Source organism: Papaver somniferum, unplaced genomic scaffold, assembly GCF_003573695.1.
Source record: "Papaver somniferum cultivar HN1 unplaced genomic scaffold, ASM357369v1 unplaced-scaffold_19, whole genome shotgun sequence".
In the NCBI taxonomy this organism is placed as follows: domain Eukaryota; kingdom Viridiplantae; phylum Streptophyta; class Magnoliopsida; order Ranunculales; family Papaveraceae; genus Papaver; species Papaver somniferum.
Genome location: NW_020628818.1, coordinates 12988254 through 13004172, shown reverse-complemented (window position 1 = coordinate 13004172; position 15919 = coordinate 12988254). Strand labels below are relative to the sequence as shown.

Below are 15919 nucleotides of genomic sequence, written 5' to 3'. Positions count from 1 at the left end.
ATACTGACTTGACTTGTTTTTATTCCTAACGCATCTTTCAATTCGTATTATATTGAAAAACATAACATGAAAAATTGTATATATATAATACTCTAGTGATTAGACTTGGTCATATCATTATGATCAAAGTGTCGAGGAATCTATTATTACGAAGTATAAACGCTCATCTTTTGGAACTTCATAAGTACGACATCGACATAATCTTTGTATTTAGTTACTTGATTATGTGCAAGCTATAGGTATTGATTTCATCCTAGGAAACAATGTTCTATAAAGTTTGTTTAAAGGAAGTACACATACAAACTTGTTTCATAATCGAAAGGAAATCATTATTGATCACGTTCCTATAAGATGTATCAAGTTGTAATCGGTCACAAACTACTTTGTGGAGCAAGGTGTAACCGGCCACAAGCTACATTGGGAAGTTAGTTGTAATAGATCACAAGCTACCTTTAAAAGCAAGGTGTAACCGATCACAGGATAACTCAGGAAGTAAGGTGTAAACGATCACAATCTATCTCAGAAAGTAAGGTGTAACCGATCACAAGATATCTTCGGGAAGCATGGTGTAACCGATCACAACCTACTTTGGGAAGCATGGTGTGACCGGTCACAACCTACTTTGGGAAGCATGGTATAACTGTCACAACTTGCATTTTGAGTTTGGTACAACCGATCCCAAGGAGAAAAACCGAGTTTCCAATCTTCACATGTCTCTTTATCTTTTGTGCGAACTTGGAATTAGGATTTTCTGAGAGAAACTTCTATATGTCGACATCATTTGAACATGTACATAATTCTTATCATTAATTGTTCAAATATATTCCTTGATGCTCAAGGAGATCCCGTATCGAAATATTGAAAAGCATTTAATTATAATTTTCATCATATATTTTTTAATTACCAGCAATTAAAGAACATCCTATGGAAAATATTGTTAGGTAATGTGCTACACTAATAATAAAAGTTTTCTATGAGAGTTTAGAAAATATATTTTGGATATTTAAGTGGAAGTAGGAAAACCGAAATTAGGTACTTTAATGATAATATCTTGAGAATATTTTCGGTTTTGGAATTTCCTTGTGGTCCAAAAAACCTTGGTCTATAAATACTTGAGTTTGCATTTCTTGCAAACTATCCTAAGAGCCAGGCCAGCTTCATTGTTGTTGTTTCTGGTGGAGCCGTCTATCTAGAGAGGAAAGTACTCTAATTAGGAGAAATCTCTTATGACAGCTCGTTTGAAGACTTATGTGGGATCAAGAAGCTCTACGAGTACCATTGGTGGGAAACTAGTTAATTGCATTGTTATTTTAGTTTTTGATTATTGATTTTATTGACTAACGGCTGTTGAAATTTTGATTGCACCTAGTTTATTTATTCTTGAGAACCTTCTCTTCTGATATAAGACTCACTCAAACTAGATCAAAGTATCGACGGGATCTTTAGAACCATTTTCGGAACTAAAAAACATCTTGTGATAATCCATTGTTAACAGACTCTGTTTTGCGTGTGATTGATCATAAGAGAATTCAATTTATGTTGTGCAGGTTGAAGCAGACATCTTTTGCATATCTTTCTGAAAGAAATCAAATAGGCTTTCTGTTAGAGGCATACTAGTTATATAAGTCTTTACTTAGGTTGAAGCAACTCCTAGGCCTGTAAAGGACGTTAGTCGTGGAAATCTTGTTGCGTAGGGTCTTGCGAGGTCCAAGAGACGTAAAGGAGAACAACTAAATATGACTTACACGTAAGGTCGATTCAGTCTCAATTGCAGTCCAATCCGAAGTATGATAGTAGGCTAGTGTCTTTAACGCCTTAATACAGTATGGTGTTCAAGTTTTGGACTATGTCTCAGGTTTTTTCTGCATATTGCAATTTTCCTCATTAACAAAATTTCTGGTGTCTTGTATTATTTATTTTCCGAATTATATATTTTATCTTTATAATATAAATATCACAAGCAATACCTTAAATAAACTAGACAGATTTTAATCCTAAAAGACTTATTCTTGAAAAATCGTATCTCGAATAAAAAATGACAAGAATTTTTCTTGTTGAAATTTGGTTTTGTAACAGTTTACAGACATACTAGGTTATTACTTGTATATTTTTGGGATCTTCCAAGTAAAACTTGTCTACATATCATATATTGGATCTTTAATGTTGATATGTGCTACTGACTGTGACAAGTTTTTCCATATAAGTTTTCGAATAATTTTTTTTTGGTGTGTACTTGGTGCCCTCTCTTTTTCAGTTCCTGCCATCTTTAATTTGTAAACAATAATTTTTACTTATTATCTCTAATCCTATACAAATATCTTTCAAAATAAAAGACACAGAGGTCTCATTTACTATGTGAAGTGGATTACTATCGGGAAAATATTTATGTTTAATAATACTAGCCCATCAATATCTAGATTATGTGATCATTCTCCGACATAACTTAATTAGCTAAAATAGCAGTGTTGAGATGTTTAGTTTTTTTGATGTTTACAACACCTAAGGCAATATGTTTAATCACAATATCCCAATTTCCAAAGTAGAGGCCTCTATATTCACCTTTCTAATTCTACAAAAATATTCCCTGGATGATATGAAATTTATTGGTCATTTTCTTTGGCACTGAGAAGACAGTCGAATGATAATTAGCTAAACAACCCAAACGAGGTTGGGTCATAAGTAAAGCAGAAAGCACATGTAGCAGAATATGGGTAACAAATTATTAAGGATTGATTGTTACTAACAACTAACCACTTATGCATATGACATGTATTTATTATTGACAATTATCATTTTAACCGGAAGCTCTATTAAAAATTTTTAACCATTTTTATGTTTATCATCAATTTTTAAATCATAGTTTGGATTCGGTACATGCGATTTAATATCTTTGACATCATTGGCTTAGATATTTTCATCAATTACTTGGACACAATTAAAATAACTGTATACTCTGAAATCTCCTTCTAAAGGGAAATTACTGCTACCTATTTGGATTGTAGTATGTCGCCCTTTGGATCTCTGATCAAATATATCTCCATCGTAATATATTTATGTGGTTTTCGTAAACAATTGAGTGAAAAGAAAACTTGGATAATATCCTACACGAATACCTCGAATTTGTACCCACAAATATATCCACTATTTCGGTCCTATAAAATGATTTAATATTGATTTCTTAAAAAAATGTTGGTAAAATGATGCGAGCGAGGCATTAAATACTTATACCAAATGTGGCATCTTTTTTGTCTCTGGAAAATTTCGTGAAATTACAACAACGTCGACATCCAAGGACGTAAGCACAAAACTTTCACATTCGAGGTTAAAGCAATAGGTTTCATAGTGCCGGTCTAACAAAAAATTAATATGTTGTAATAATGATATAATATTAAAAAGACAAATACAAAGAATCTAGTTTGGTAATCACTGTATATGGAATGTATACCTAATTGAAATAAAATAAAATTATGGCGCACTAAACATAATTTGAATTGCAGAAATATAACCCTGGATGGCTAACTTACTTCTCATCCAGCTTCAATATTATTGAGATCATCATGTTTACTGGCCAAAACCCAGATTAGACATACATTTATCTCAACACAACCGGATTTCAATGACTTGTATTTGCTTTTTCTCCAAGAAAAATCACGTGCATCCTAATTACCACGTATCACAGTGGTATTTAAGCACATACAAAAAAAAACATGTTTCTCATATTAGTACAACCAATATATACTTACGCTAAAGTTTTGTTAAAACTTTTCATGAAAAAATAAACAAATAATTACATATAAATATACCTCATGGTCGCCCCTAATATCGTTTGTCTGTAATGGACTAGGCTTTATATAATGAGAAAATTTTGGACGACGATGTTTGCACGAAACTATTTAATAGAAATATATTTTTATTCCTTCATACAGGGATAGTTCTTTTTGGACATGTTCCATATTTATATCAAATATGTATCCACTTAAGTGTCCAGGAATTATCTAATTTTATATTCGCCGGTCTCATACTAGGTCTTGTTTGTTTGATATATGCCAATAAATACAAAACAATTCTCTTTGGAGATTGGAATAAAAACATCTCACTTATATACATCATGGGTAAAGGTATTATTAAACTTGTATTGTATAATTATGAAGTGAAGGATGATTAACAGAATGTTGTTTGTAGATATCATAACATTCGATGGTTTCATCTTCGTCAATCTACACCATAAGAATCAATGAATATATGAATACGTCGAGAAGCATGAAACTATTGAGAAGCATGAAACTATTGTATAAGAGAGTGTAATCTATGTTTTATCTTGATGGATTTGATTATCAATTTGTTCACGACATCCGAAGTCGTTCTTCCGTCAACTAATTCTTTTGGATATTGCTAGGATGAGCGGCTGGCAGATTGAGGCGATGAATTTCGACATTGTTAGTCTGATGCTTCTATAAAACCAGCAATGATACTGTCGAATAGATGACATGGTAGGTGGAAACGGTTGATTGATATGGGTTACACAGAATATGCAATATTAATTTTTTTTTTGAATTGGTAGAAGAACATTAATTATTTACCTACTGCCGATACATATATGAAAACATATTTTCACCTAAAATGTTCATCGTAATAATTGTGAAAAATTGTGATATTTGATATTTTGTTTATTTAGGTAAAATATTTTTTAACTATACTATATATATAGTGGGTCTCATTTATCATAATTTAATAAATTTAATAAATTATTTTATTAAATAGATTCTATTTTAAATCATATTGAACGAAAGTTAGGAATCGTACAAAGCTTTAGTTGGCAACCCAGCAACAAGCTGGGTGCCAACTCCCTTTTGAATAGAAACACCTAATCTATGAAAGATAAAACTTCCTAGACCACAACTAGCATCATTACTAACTAGGTTCTATTTAAATTAAAAAAGAATATTAGCTTATATAAAAAATGGGTCGTATTGGACTTGCTCTTATAAATATTATCTGAAATTGAGTTTTCCCATACAAGTGGACAGGAAAATGAGAAAATATAATAGTGTCCACTCAACTTGCTCTTATACTTTTTTATATTATTTCTACGTTACCGACCAAATTCATTGATATTATTATCTTTATGCTGATTCATCGCAAATTTGCAATCAATTCATTGATATTATTATCATCCTAGAATTTAAGGTGGCGCGTACAACTTGCATGAGAATAGGAGAAGAAGAATATGAAGAGATAATTTCTTGTAGGATTTTATAAGTGTAGGTTGTAGGAGTATTTATAAGAGTTTATAAAACTAAGTACGCCGAATGTTGTATTTTTTGTTCATGGTTGTCAACCTTAAACGATAATTGTTAGAGCATTGCTCGGTTGAACCCATCAAGTGTTGGTACGTTAAGTTTGATTATCATATTTTAGTATTAGTACTCAATTAGAGTTGCTTGATTAAATGTACTAGAGTCAACTTCGTTTATGTTATAGTAGAAAGTCTAGGAATGTTGAGATACAAGTATTACTCTGAAGAACGTGAATACGTATCGACTACAACGAAGACATCATCCTTGTACTTGAGGTATAGTGACACTGACCTGACTTTTTCATTCATATCCTTGCTTTCAAGTCATTTAAGATTGAAAACATAACATGCGATGTTATATTTAATACTCTAGTAGTATACTTGGTCATTTTATTATGATCAAAGTGTCAAGATGAATATTTTATTACAAAGTATAACGTTTATCTCTTAAACTTTGTAAATGTGACATCGACACAATCTATGTAACTCGTTACTTGATTGTGTATTGGATATATGTGTGATTTCATCCTAGTAAACTATGTTTGATTACATTTGTCTAAAGGAAGTACATATATGAAACTTGTTTCGTAATCGAAAGGAAATCAATAGGCGTTTTGGTCCGGTTTTCATTGAAGATCTATTGGATGACTAATTCGAACCTAGGTAATAACTTCGGTAGAACCGATCTTGACTTATGCTGAGATATATGGTAGAACCGATATTTACGTAGTTTGGGATATGTGGTAGAACCGATCTTGGCTTATGTTGAGAGTTTTGGTATAACTGATCCTTACCTATCTTGGGATACATGGTATAACTAATCTTAACTATTGTTGAGAGTCTGGGTAGAACCTATCCTTACCTTTGCTGGGATACTTGGTAGAAGCGATCCTAGATTTTGTTGGAAGTCATGGTAGAATCGATCTCTATCTATATTTGGATATTTGGTAGAACCGATCTTAACCTATGTTAGGAGTCATGGTAAAACTGGTTCCAAGAGCGAAACTGGTCCTCTATATTCACATATTACTTTACGGTTTTGTGTGAGTTTGGAATTAAGGTTTGCTAAATAGGAAATTTCTGGATGTCAATATAATTTGTACATAAACATAATTATTATATATATTATTTTCCAAAGATATTCCTTGATACTCAAGGTGATCCCAATCTGAAATATTGAGAATCTTTGAATTAAAATTTTCGATTATATGCTTTTAATTTTCCAGCAAATCAAAAAAACATATCTCTTGGAAAGTTATATTATTTAAGTGTTAAAATATATTAGATATTTTCTAGCGAGAGATTTCGGAATTACAGGTTGTATATTAGTTGGAAATATGAAAAACGAAATTAGGTACTTATTGCATATCTTGAGAATATTTTCGATTTTGGAAATTCCTTATTGTCCAAACAACCTTGGTCTATAAATAGTTGGGATCAAGAAGCTCTACGAGTATCGTTGATGGGAAACTAGATAATTGCATTGTTATTTTAGTTTTCTATTATTGATTTGATTGACTAACGGTTGTTGAAATTTTGATTGCACCTAGTTTGATTATTCTTGGGAGCCTTCTCTTTTGACATAAGGGTCACACAAAGTAGATAAAAGTATTGATGGGATCTTTAGAATTGTTGTTAGATCTAAAGACAACTTGTAATCATCCATTGTTAATAAACTCCGTTCTGTGTGTGATCGATCATAAGTGGATTCAAGTTTGTGTTAAAAGGTACAAAAGAAGGCAATTAAAGATTTGAAGACAAGAAGATTTTTCTTATTGGTTTTTGTATCTCGTCATTTGTGCACACATCTTGATCGTCTGGGATCCGAATTAGATCTGGTTCATCTTTGATAGATTTGATCGTATAGTCTTTTTGATCGGTAACTATCATTCAGTAGTATTCTTCAACATCGGAATCTGATGTGAATCATAATCTAATTACTGATTTGGATTGATCTTACCGACAAAGGAGTTTACTTGTTTAAACGGAAAAGCCTTTGTCAAAACTCAACGAATCTTTTTCTAAAAGATTATTGGAGTAGTTACCAAACAACTTTGTTCCTTTGTTGTTTGGAAGACGATCAAAAGAGTTGAGTGCTTATAACTTTACATCGGTAAAGTTACTCAAGATAGTGATTTTTTATCTTGGGATTCACATGCCTAACCAGATGGCCGTAGACGCAGGGATACTAAAGGAACTAAGTAACTAGGGGTAGAGTACTTGGTCTCAATTATACGAAGTTGAGTTTGTTCTTTGTATAGAGGCTTAACTCTAAGAGTATTCAAAACTGGACTAGGTCCTGGGGTTTTTCTGCATTTTCGGTTTCCTCATTAAAAAAATCTTGTTGTATGATTTGCTTTTACTTTCCGCAATTATAATTATTTTAATATAATTAAAAATAAATACACTAGTATGTTAAATCATAATCACTTTATATTGATCTATAGTAAATCGGTTTTGAACCGTAACTATTATCAAGTGAGTACCTAGTTGTTGTATTGTCTCAACTTTGTCTATAGACGATCACACTTGGTATAGAACTTATAGGTTGAAACGAAAAAGCGTGGTGTATTTGGGTACCCTCGTAATTTCAATAATAATTGATCTTCATAGTTAACCATGATTTTTTTTATTCATTAATTAAGCTCGATTCTAGAATGAAAAAAACATTGAATCTCATTAGATAGTAATCGAGGGTATCCTGGAGCATAGCGCTTAAAGCATCGATAACAATCATATTGGATGGAGGGTCGGCCTCTTCGTATATCCCACAAGTTAAATGCATGTCTTTTCTGAAATTTAATCAATTTTTATTAATAATAATCAAAGAATAATTATTAACCCTAGCATCAGTACCAACATCTCTATCTCTATTAGTAGATTCAGTGACTCTATAAGCTGTCTTGACCAAGAAGAGCCCATTTGCAGTTGGGATCATCTCATCCTTACCTGAAACAGGGTTTTAATGATGATTATACGACTTGGTGTCCTGGTCAATTAACTGGTCAACAATTTTCATAAAGGAAGAGACATAATGGGAGAAAGGAGGAGCTTTCCAACCTGGTATCCGTTTGTCTTTCCAAATGTAAATATTCCTACCATCTCCAACTTCCCCACACTGATTCCCCATAATTATATTAATATCTCTACAAACACCTTTCCAAATCCAAGATCTAGACTTGTCATTAACATGATGAAGAGGATTATGAAAAGGGAAATACTTACCTTTCATGACTCGGCCTTTCTTTTTTTTTTTCTTTTTTTTCCTTAATCACATTTTATTATTTTTATGAAAATTATTTTTGAAAGATTACAAAGAAAATATCAGAAGAAAAGATAGCCAACTACATAGGCTTTTGAAAGGTTACAGGACAAATATTAGAAGAAGAGATAGCCAACTACATAGGTTATAAAAATGATATCTAGCAAAATCTGTAATATTCAACATTTGGTAGCTCTATCCTTGCTAAGAAACTTGGTCTTCCATAAAAAATTGCATGTGACCTGCTGCCAATCTTGCACCTTTTTTTTGCAGTTGTATCTGCAGCCAAATTAATTTCTCTGAAGCTGTGCCAAAATTTGATTGAATGAATATTACTTATTTCCTTTTGTCATCTCATCTTTACAAACATGGCATTTTGTTGTCTGCAAATTCAGATATCATTGTTTTGGAATCTGAGTTTAGTATTAAATTCTGCATCTTCCATTCCATTGATAACTCCACTACACTAATGATTGCATATACTTCTGCAATGTAATTAGTAGCAATACCAATTCCCCCATACATTACACCCAACACTTTACTTAAGTGATCTCTTATTACTATATCAAAACCAGCAGCACCTGGATTTCCAATGGATGCTCCATCACAGCGAAACATAACAAAACCAGTACTTGGTGGTATCCAGTAGAAAGGTTTAATGCATTGAAATTTAGTTCTTCTTGGTCCCAGATTGAAAATAAGAATTACCTGGTTATCCAAGTCAGAGTTCCACTTGTGTCTTTTGATTCTGAACCCTCCCCCATATATTGTCTTTTTTATCCTTCCCTTGAAGTTTTAAATATTAGGCTTGATCTGCTCAAAGAACATCTTATTTTTCTGAAACCACAGCTCTTTAAAAATTGCACAGGCAGCAATTATCCAACACTCTCTAATAAAAGGACTTTTACCTCTTGCATTTATCCACACCTTTTCAAAAGAATTTGGAAATTTGAATTTAAATATAGAACATGTCCATTTCCAAATCTCTTTACTGAATTTGCACTCCCACAACAAATGATGTATGTTATCTTGGTCTTCTTCACAAATACAGCACTTTGAAGCCAATTCATACCCTCTTTCAACCATTACTGAGTCATTAACATATATTCCTTGAATAATTTTCCAGATGTTGCTTGTTATCGTATGATGTAAGAATGAATTCCATATATATTTATAGAAATGCAGAGGATGTTCTTTATTTCTCACTAAATTAATTGCAGAGGAAGTTGTGAAATTACCTTTTATTTCTCCTTTCCATATTAAGCTATCATCTCCAATACCAATTTCAGGTAAAGTGTAATTTGAAAGCACTGGTTTTATCTTCTCAGGTACATTCCATTTTCCTTTCAGAATTAAATCTGACACTTTCATGTTGATGTGAGCTTTAACATAGTCAGTGTATCCAACTTCTTCTATAAGGGGAGAATTACCAATCCAGGGATCAAACCAAATAGATATCTTATTCCCATCTCCAAGACACCATATTATGTTCTCTTTCAAGTGATTCCATGCCCATTTTAAACCTGGCCAAATTGATGAAATTTTTCAGTTATTCTTCCATTGATTATGCTTATCTTGAAATTTAGCTTTGATAAATAGAGCCCATTTAGATTCAGAGTTTATTATTCTCCATAGAATCTTCATCAGTAATGCTTTATTGAGCCCTTCCAATCTTTGTATTCCCAAACCTCCTTCATTATAAGGAGAACAAACTTTTTTCCATGAGAGAATTTTGTATTTTCTAGTTTCACTATCCCCAGACCACAAAAAATTTCTGATTATTCTCTCACAGTTTTTGATTACTGATTATGTCCATTTGTAGATTGACATATTGTAAATTGGCACACTGCAAAGCACTGATTTTATGAGAACTAATCTACCATTAAATGACAGCAATTTTCCTTTCTAATTGTCCAATTTCTTTTTCATTAACTCCACCATTGGCCATAGAGTTGCAATTTTTGCTCTGCTAGATTGTAAGATTACTCTTAAGTATTTGTCAGGTAGAGTACTTACTTCCATCTGCATCATGTCTTTAATTTGCATTGTCCTTGCTGCAGTTGTTGCATCCACAAAAAGCTTGCTTTTACTTTTATTTATTACCTGGCCTGAGCTTTTCTGGTATTCTTCTAAAAGTATCATTAAATTCTGCCATGCTAGCTTACCAAGGAGAGCACTACTCATCACTTCAGTTTTTTTAAGTTCAACCCACCTAGAGCTTTAGGTTGTGCCACTTTTTTCTACTTAATAAGACTAATACTTCTACTATTCTGTATCTTTTTGAGAATTTTTTTCTTCCGAAATCTATCAAACTTATCAGTAAGAACCTTGGGCTTGGTAAAAACAGATAAATGGTGAGAGGTTAAAGTCCCTGAAACAATTTGAGCTAAAACATTCCTTCCAACCTGATTTAGATGTTTATCATTCCATAAAAGCCAACTTGCTACCAAATTTTTCAGACAAACGACCATAAGTATCTACTTTGTTTTTCTTAATTAAAAGAGGCACACTCCTAACTATTTAGCTTGCAGGGTTGTTCTCCGAATATTAAAAATACTAGCAATTTAATATTTTACATTAGGGTTAGTTTTGGGACTGAAATCCAACCCCGACTTATCGAAATGATAGACTTCCCCGAAAACTTATTGAACATGTGGATTATCTCAGCTAAATGTTTTGCTCCATAAATAGTGGCTCTAGTAAAGACTAAAAAATCGCCCACAAAGAATAAGTGACTAATGGATGGAGATTTTTTTGTAACTCTAGTTAACTTTTCCCACTATTTTCAGCATGAACAAGCGGTCGAGAAAAATATTTCATACAAATTACAAAAAAAAAGAGGGACAAGGAGTCTCCCTACCTAAGACCCCTTGTAGGATAAAATATCTCACTGGGACTGCCATTAAGAAGAATAGATGCTGAAATTGTTGACACACATTTATATATCATATCACACCAATCATCATGAAAACCTAATATTCTAAGAGCTATCGAGAAACTGCACTCAATCCTATCAAAGGCCTTAGACATGTCAAGTTTCACTTCCGTAAGGCTTTGCTTAGCTCTATACACTTTTCACAGTGTCCACAATTTCATGGGCTATAATTATATTATCAGTTATTAACCTAGATGAAAGGAAGGTGATGAGTGCTAAAAAGTGCATATTTCTATATATTTCTCTTGGCATTTAACTCATCTTTTGTGCATTAATTCTACATTTTATCCCATATTCTGTATTTTCATTGTTTTCAAGAATAAATATTTTTCTTACTTAATTTTGCATATTTAGGTAATAAATAAAGTTTGGATGAATAGCAGAGCGGAAAAGAGCAGAAAAGTAGTGAAAAGCCGGGAGGAATTACACAAGGAAGCCACGAAGAATGTTGTGCACAAGACCAAAAGGCTAGAAGTGGGCTTGAAGAAGAAGAATTGTCCTTAAAGAAGATATGGGCTTGGCATACTCAAGGCCCAAAACCCTTACCCAAACCCATTTTCTATATCCATACCCGCCTCCATTCTCAGCCGTTAGATCGGATCCATCTCATTATCCAATGGTCGCTTCTTCATCGTTCATCAAAATCTGAAGTCCCTGCAAAACATCAAAGTACCTAAATTCCAAGCCTTCAGATTAGATCACATTTAGATCCTACGGTCGCTTCTTTGCCTGCGCATCAAACCTCGATACTTCCGCTTAACACTACAACACCTAACTCCATCTGGTGTCGTTAATTTTGTTGTATCTCATAATCCAACGGTCGCTACATACCTCTCCATCGTAGCCGTTCGATTCAATCTATATGGGATCATCCAATGCTCTTTACTTGCTGTTCATCAAAGTTCGCTACACCCGCTCAACACCCTAGCAACCGAACCCTTATACCCCAAAACAAACAGCCCCTAACCCATTCTTCTCTCGATCTCTTCTTCCCCTTCTTCCCAAAATTTGCAGAGCCTGCAAATTCCTTTCCCCGACCATGGCAGAGCTGCTCTCTCGAGCTTCACCACTTCCACCTTCACCCGACATCCCAGAAACCAAAACCCATCACTCTAAACTCTATCTCTCTCACCTCTATCTCATTCACCCTATGAGATAAATCTAAGAGAGCTAGGGTTTGAGTATCAGTCGACAGGAGCATCAGAGAGTATGGGAAAAGAAGGAGAGGACGAAAAGGAAGCATGGGTCGAGCACAGGGGAGACAAATTCAGAGAATCAGTGAGTTTAATTTCAAATTTAAAAATTAGGGTTTGCAAAATTGGGGATTTTCAATTTAGGGTTTTGTTGTAAACTATAAATAGGAACTGATGTAGGATGTTAAAACTTGTTCTTGGGTCATCCGAGTTACCCCCTAATTGGGTTAATTTCATGTTTAATTTCAATTTCCATTTCAAATCAATTTAGGGTTCTTCAATTTTAATTTTTAGGGTTTACTGTTACTGTTAATTTTGTGATGTTTGATACTTTAATCATGTTATGTTAATCACCATGTTTGTTATGTTCTAATCCACCACTAGGGTGAGAAGACCATTGAACCATGTTGGTTAGCCATTTGGGTTACATCCTGTTGAGCTCAAAACACTTAGGTTAGTGACATTCCAAGGGTTCACTGGCTTGTGATTAGTGGTGCTTTAAACAGACCATTAATGCTAGGGGTCAGTGATAGTCTGAGGGATTAACAAAGCCATATTAGTTAGAGGCCTAGAACCTAATTGACCTGTGATTGTTTATGCTTTAATCAGATAGGCAATGCTAGGGGTTAATCCAGGGACTTTAGGTAGTTAACTAGACACATGACAAGGTTAACCTAGGTGAACTAGCTAGGTGAAGGGAATTCTCATCCATCTCCATACACTTCATTCCCATCCACAATTTCTCTCCCATGTTCTGTTTTGGTTACGTTTTTCTTATTCTTTGCCACTGCCTTTGGCTCACTGCCACTGAATTTTCTTTGTTTCTTTGTCTCTTAACTTCACTGCCTTTGTTTAATTTCCACTGTCACTATCTCACTGTCACTTAGTTACTTGTTTAGATAACTTTAGCTTAGGAAGATTTTAGCTTACTCACACCTTGTCTCTGTGGATCGACCCTGCTTGCCCTATTCTATACACTAGACCCTGTGCACTTGCAGGTATAATGTTTGTGACTCTTTTAGAGAGCCACCAGAAGGCTGTCTGGAAATTACTTATGAATTTATCCATTACCTTTTTCAATCTGGTGGCCAACAACTTAGAACTTGTAAGATACGTTACTAAGACTAATAGGTCTTTAGTCAGAAATACTCTCTGGGGATTTAGATTCAGGTACTGGACTAATAAAACTATGATTCATTTGCTTAAGTAAGTGCCCAGAGTGAAAAAATGCTTTAACCATATTAATAACACTCTCACTGACCACATTCTACATTTTCCGGTAAAAACCAGGTGCATAACCATCTGGACCTGGTGAGGTCCATGGCTACATTTGAAAGAGAATATCTCTAATCTCCTCAGCGGTAGGAGGCTGAAGAAGCATAAGATCATCCTCATTAGTGATACAAGGATTTAAATTTATCAAAAAATCTCAAGGTCAATGCATACATACCTACTATGATGATGGGAGGTGAGTTGCCATTTCGGTTTTATATAAAGAAAATGACATCGTAATGTCAAGATAATGTTATTCTAAGCATATCAATATATTATTTCCTTTTAACTTTTATGATTTCCAGTCGAAACTTTTTTTTTATACGAAAAGAAATTCATTGAATATAAAAGTTTAAGGAACAAAATTCTTATCCAGCCGGAATTTGGTCTTGATATCTCCATCTAACAAACTGATATAAGTTTACTGAGTATTTAGCTAATGAATGAGCCACATCATTGGTTTTTTCGGGTGTATAAGTGCAAACCCAAGTATTAAAGCTACTGCGTAAAATATCTATAATATCCGCAATGAGACTATTTGTAGTCTACTTCACAACATGTCTATTTCCATTGATGGCAGAGATCACATTTTGGCAGTTCCCTTCAATGTGTAAGTTTGTGCTTTCCATATTCTTTACCCACTAGATTCCTTCATATGCTGCAAGTGCTTCATCTTGCTCAGCATCCACGGATCTTACTGGTTTGCATCCAATTCCATGTTGCTCACCTACAACATTACGGAAAATTAGTCTCAATCCTGATTTCTTTGTCAATAATTCAAAGGTTGCATCAAAGTTTAGTCTCAAAAAATCTTGTGCAGAGGAGGTTTCCAAGTATCCATGTGAGGCTATAATCTGATCATTTCTAGCTTGATAAATAATAAACAAGATGTATTTTAACAACTATGTTTTTACAATATATACTCTTTTTTTTTTTGAAGAAAAAAAGTTAAATAAAAGAAATATATGTACAAGGTATTTACAAGCCAGGGAAGCAACAAAAAGGTAATGCACAAGCTTATTTCAGACTACCAAGGTGCTTTTGTTAAGGAGAAGCAAATTTTGGATGGGGTTTTGATAGCTAGTGAATGTATAGACAATAGACTAAGGGACAAAATTCCAGGTGTTTTATGTAAGGTAGATATGGAGAAGGCTTTTGATAATGTGAAATGGATATCCTTGTTGAGAATTTTTGAAAAACATGGGTTTGGCAGAAGGCGGATAAATTGGATTGAATGGTGTATATCTTCATCTCATATTTCAGTGTTGGTGAATGGGAGTTCAACGGATAAGTTTAAGCCAGCGAAAGGGCTAAGACAGGGGGATTCTTTGTCCCCTTTTTATATTTTTGCTGGTGCTGGAAGTTTTGTCTAAGTTGATCTTTGATGCAGTAAACAGGGACAGCTTCATGGATTTAGGGTGATGAAGAATGGAATTAGTATCTCTCATCTGCAAACTGCAGATGATACTCTTTTGTTTGTGGATGGGAATGTGGAGGAAATCAGAAGACTGTTTCTTATTCTTAATTCTTTTGAGCTGTTAACAGGATTGAAGCTTAACCTTGAGAAGAGCTCTATGATCAGTATGAGTGCTGACTGTATGGTGGATGTTTTGGCAGCTGAGTTGGGGTGCAAAAGAAGGCAGCAAGTTAATAATCCAGAAGCTTAATAATAATCCAGCAATCTATAAGCTTTTATTTAACCCTCTTTTATCACAAAAGGAGAGATGAGAGAGAAAGAGCGCAGGAGAGATGGGTGTGGGAGAATGATCATTCAGCTGGATCGAAAGAGTTCCGAAATTTCAATGGAAACTTTTAGCAATATGGAGATGATTAAAATTTTGGAGAGGATGAGCAGGAGTCAGGTTTTGGATCACAACACCGAAAGGGTTTGTATCTTGGTTAATAGAGGTACTGGAGATGGTGTATAAGGGTAAGAACAAAGAGTTGAAATATGAGAAAGG

The 15919-nt window shown here is 33.8% G+C and overlaps 1 protein-coding gene across 1 annotated transcript; it reads left to right on the top strand.

Annotated features, from left to right (window-relative positions):
- Positions 1 to 14965: 14965 nt before the first annotated feature.
- LOC113338545 lies at positions 14966 to 15625 on the top strand. The gene is made up of 2 exons (XM_026583941.1): positions 14966 to 15249; positions 15349 to 15625. Exons 1-2 carry the CDS (start codon positions 14966 to 14968, stop codon positions 15623 to 15625), a joined length of 561 nt encoding a protein of 186 aa, XP_026439726.1.
- Positions 15626 to 15919: the final 294 nt, after the last annotated feature.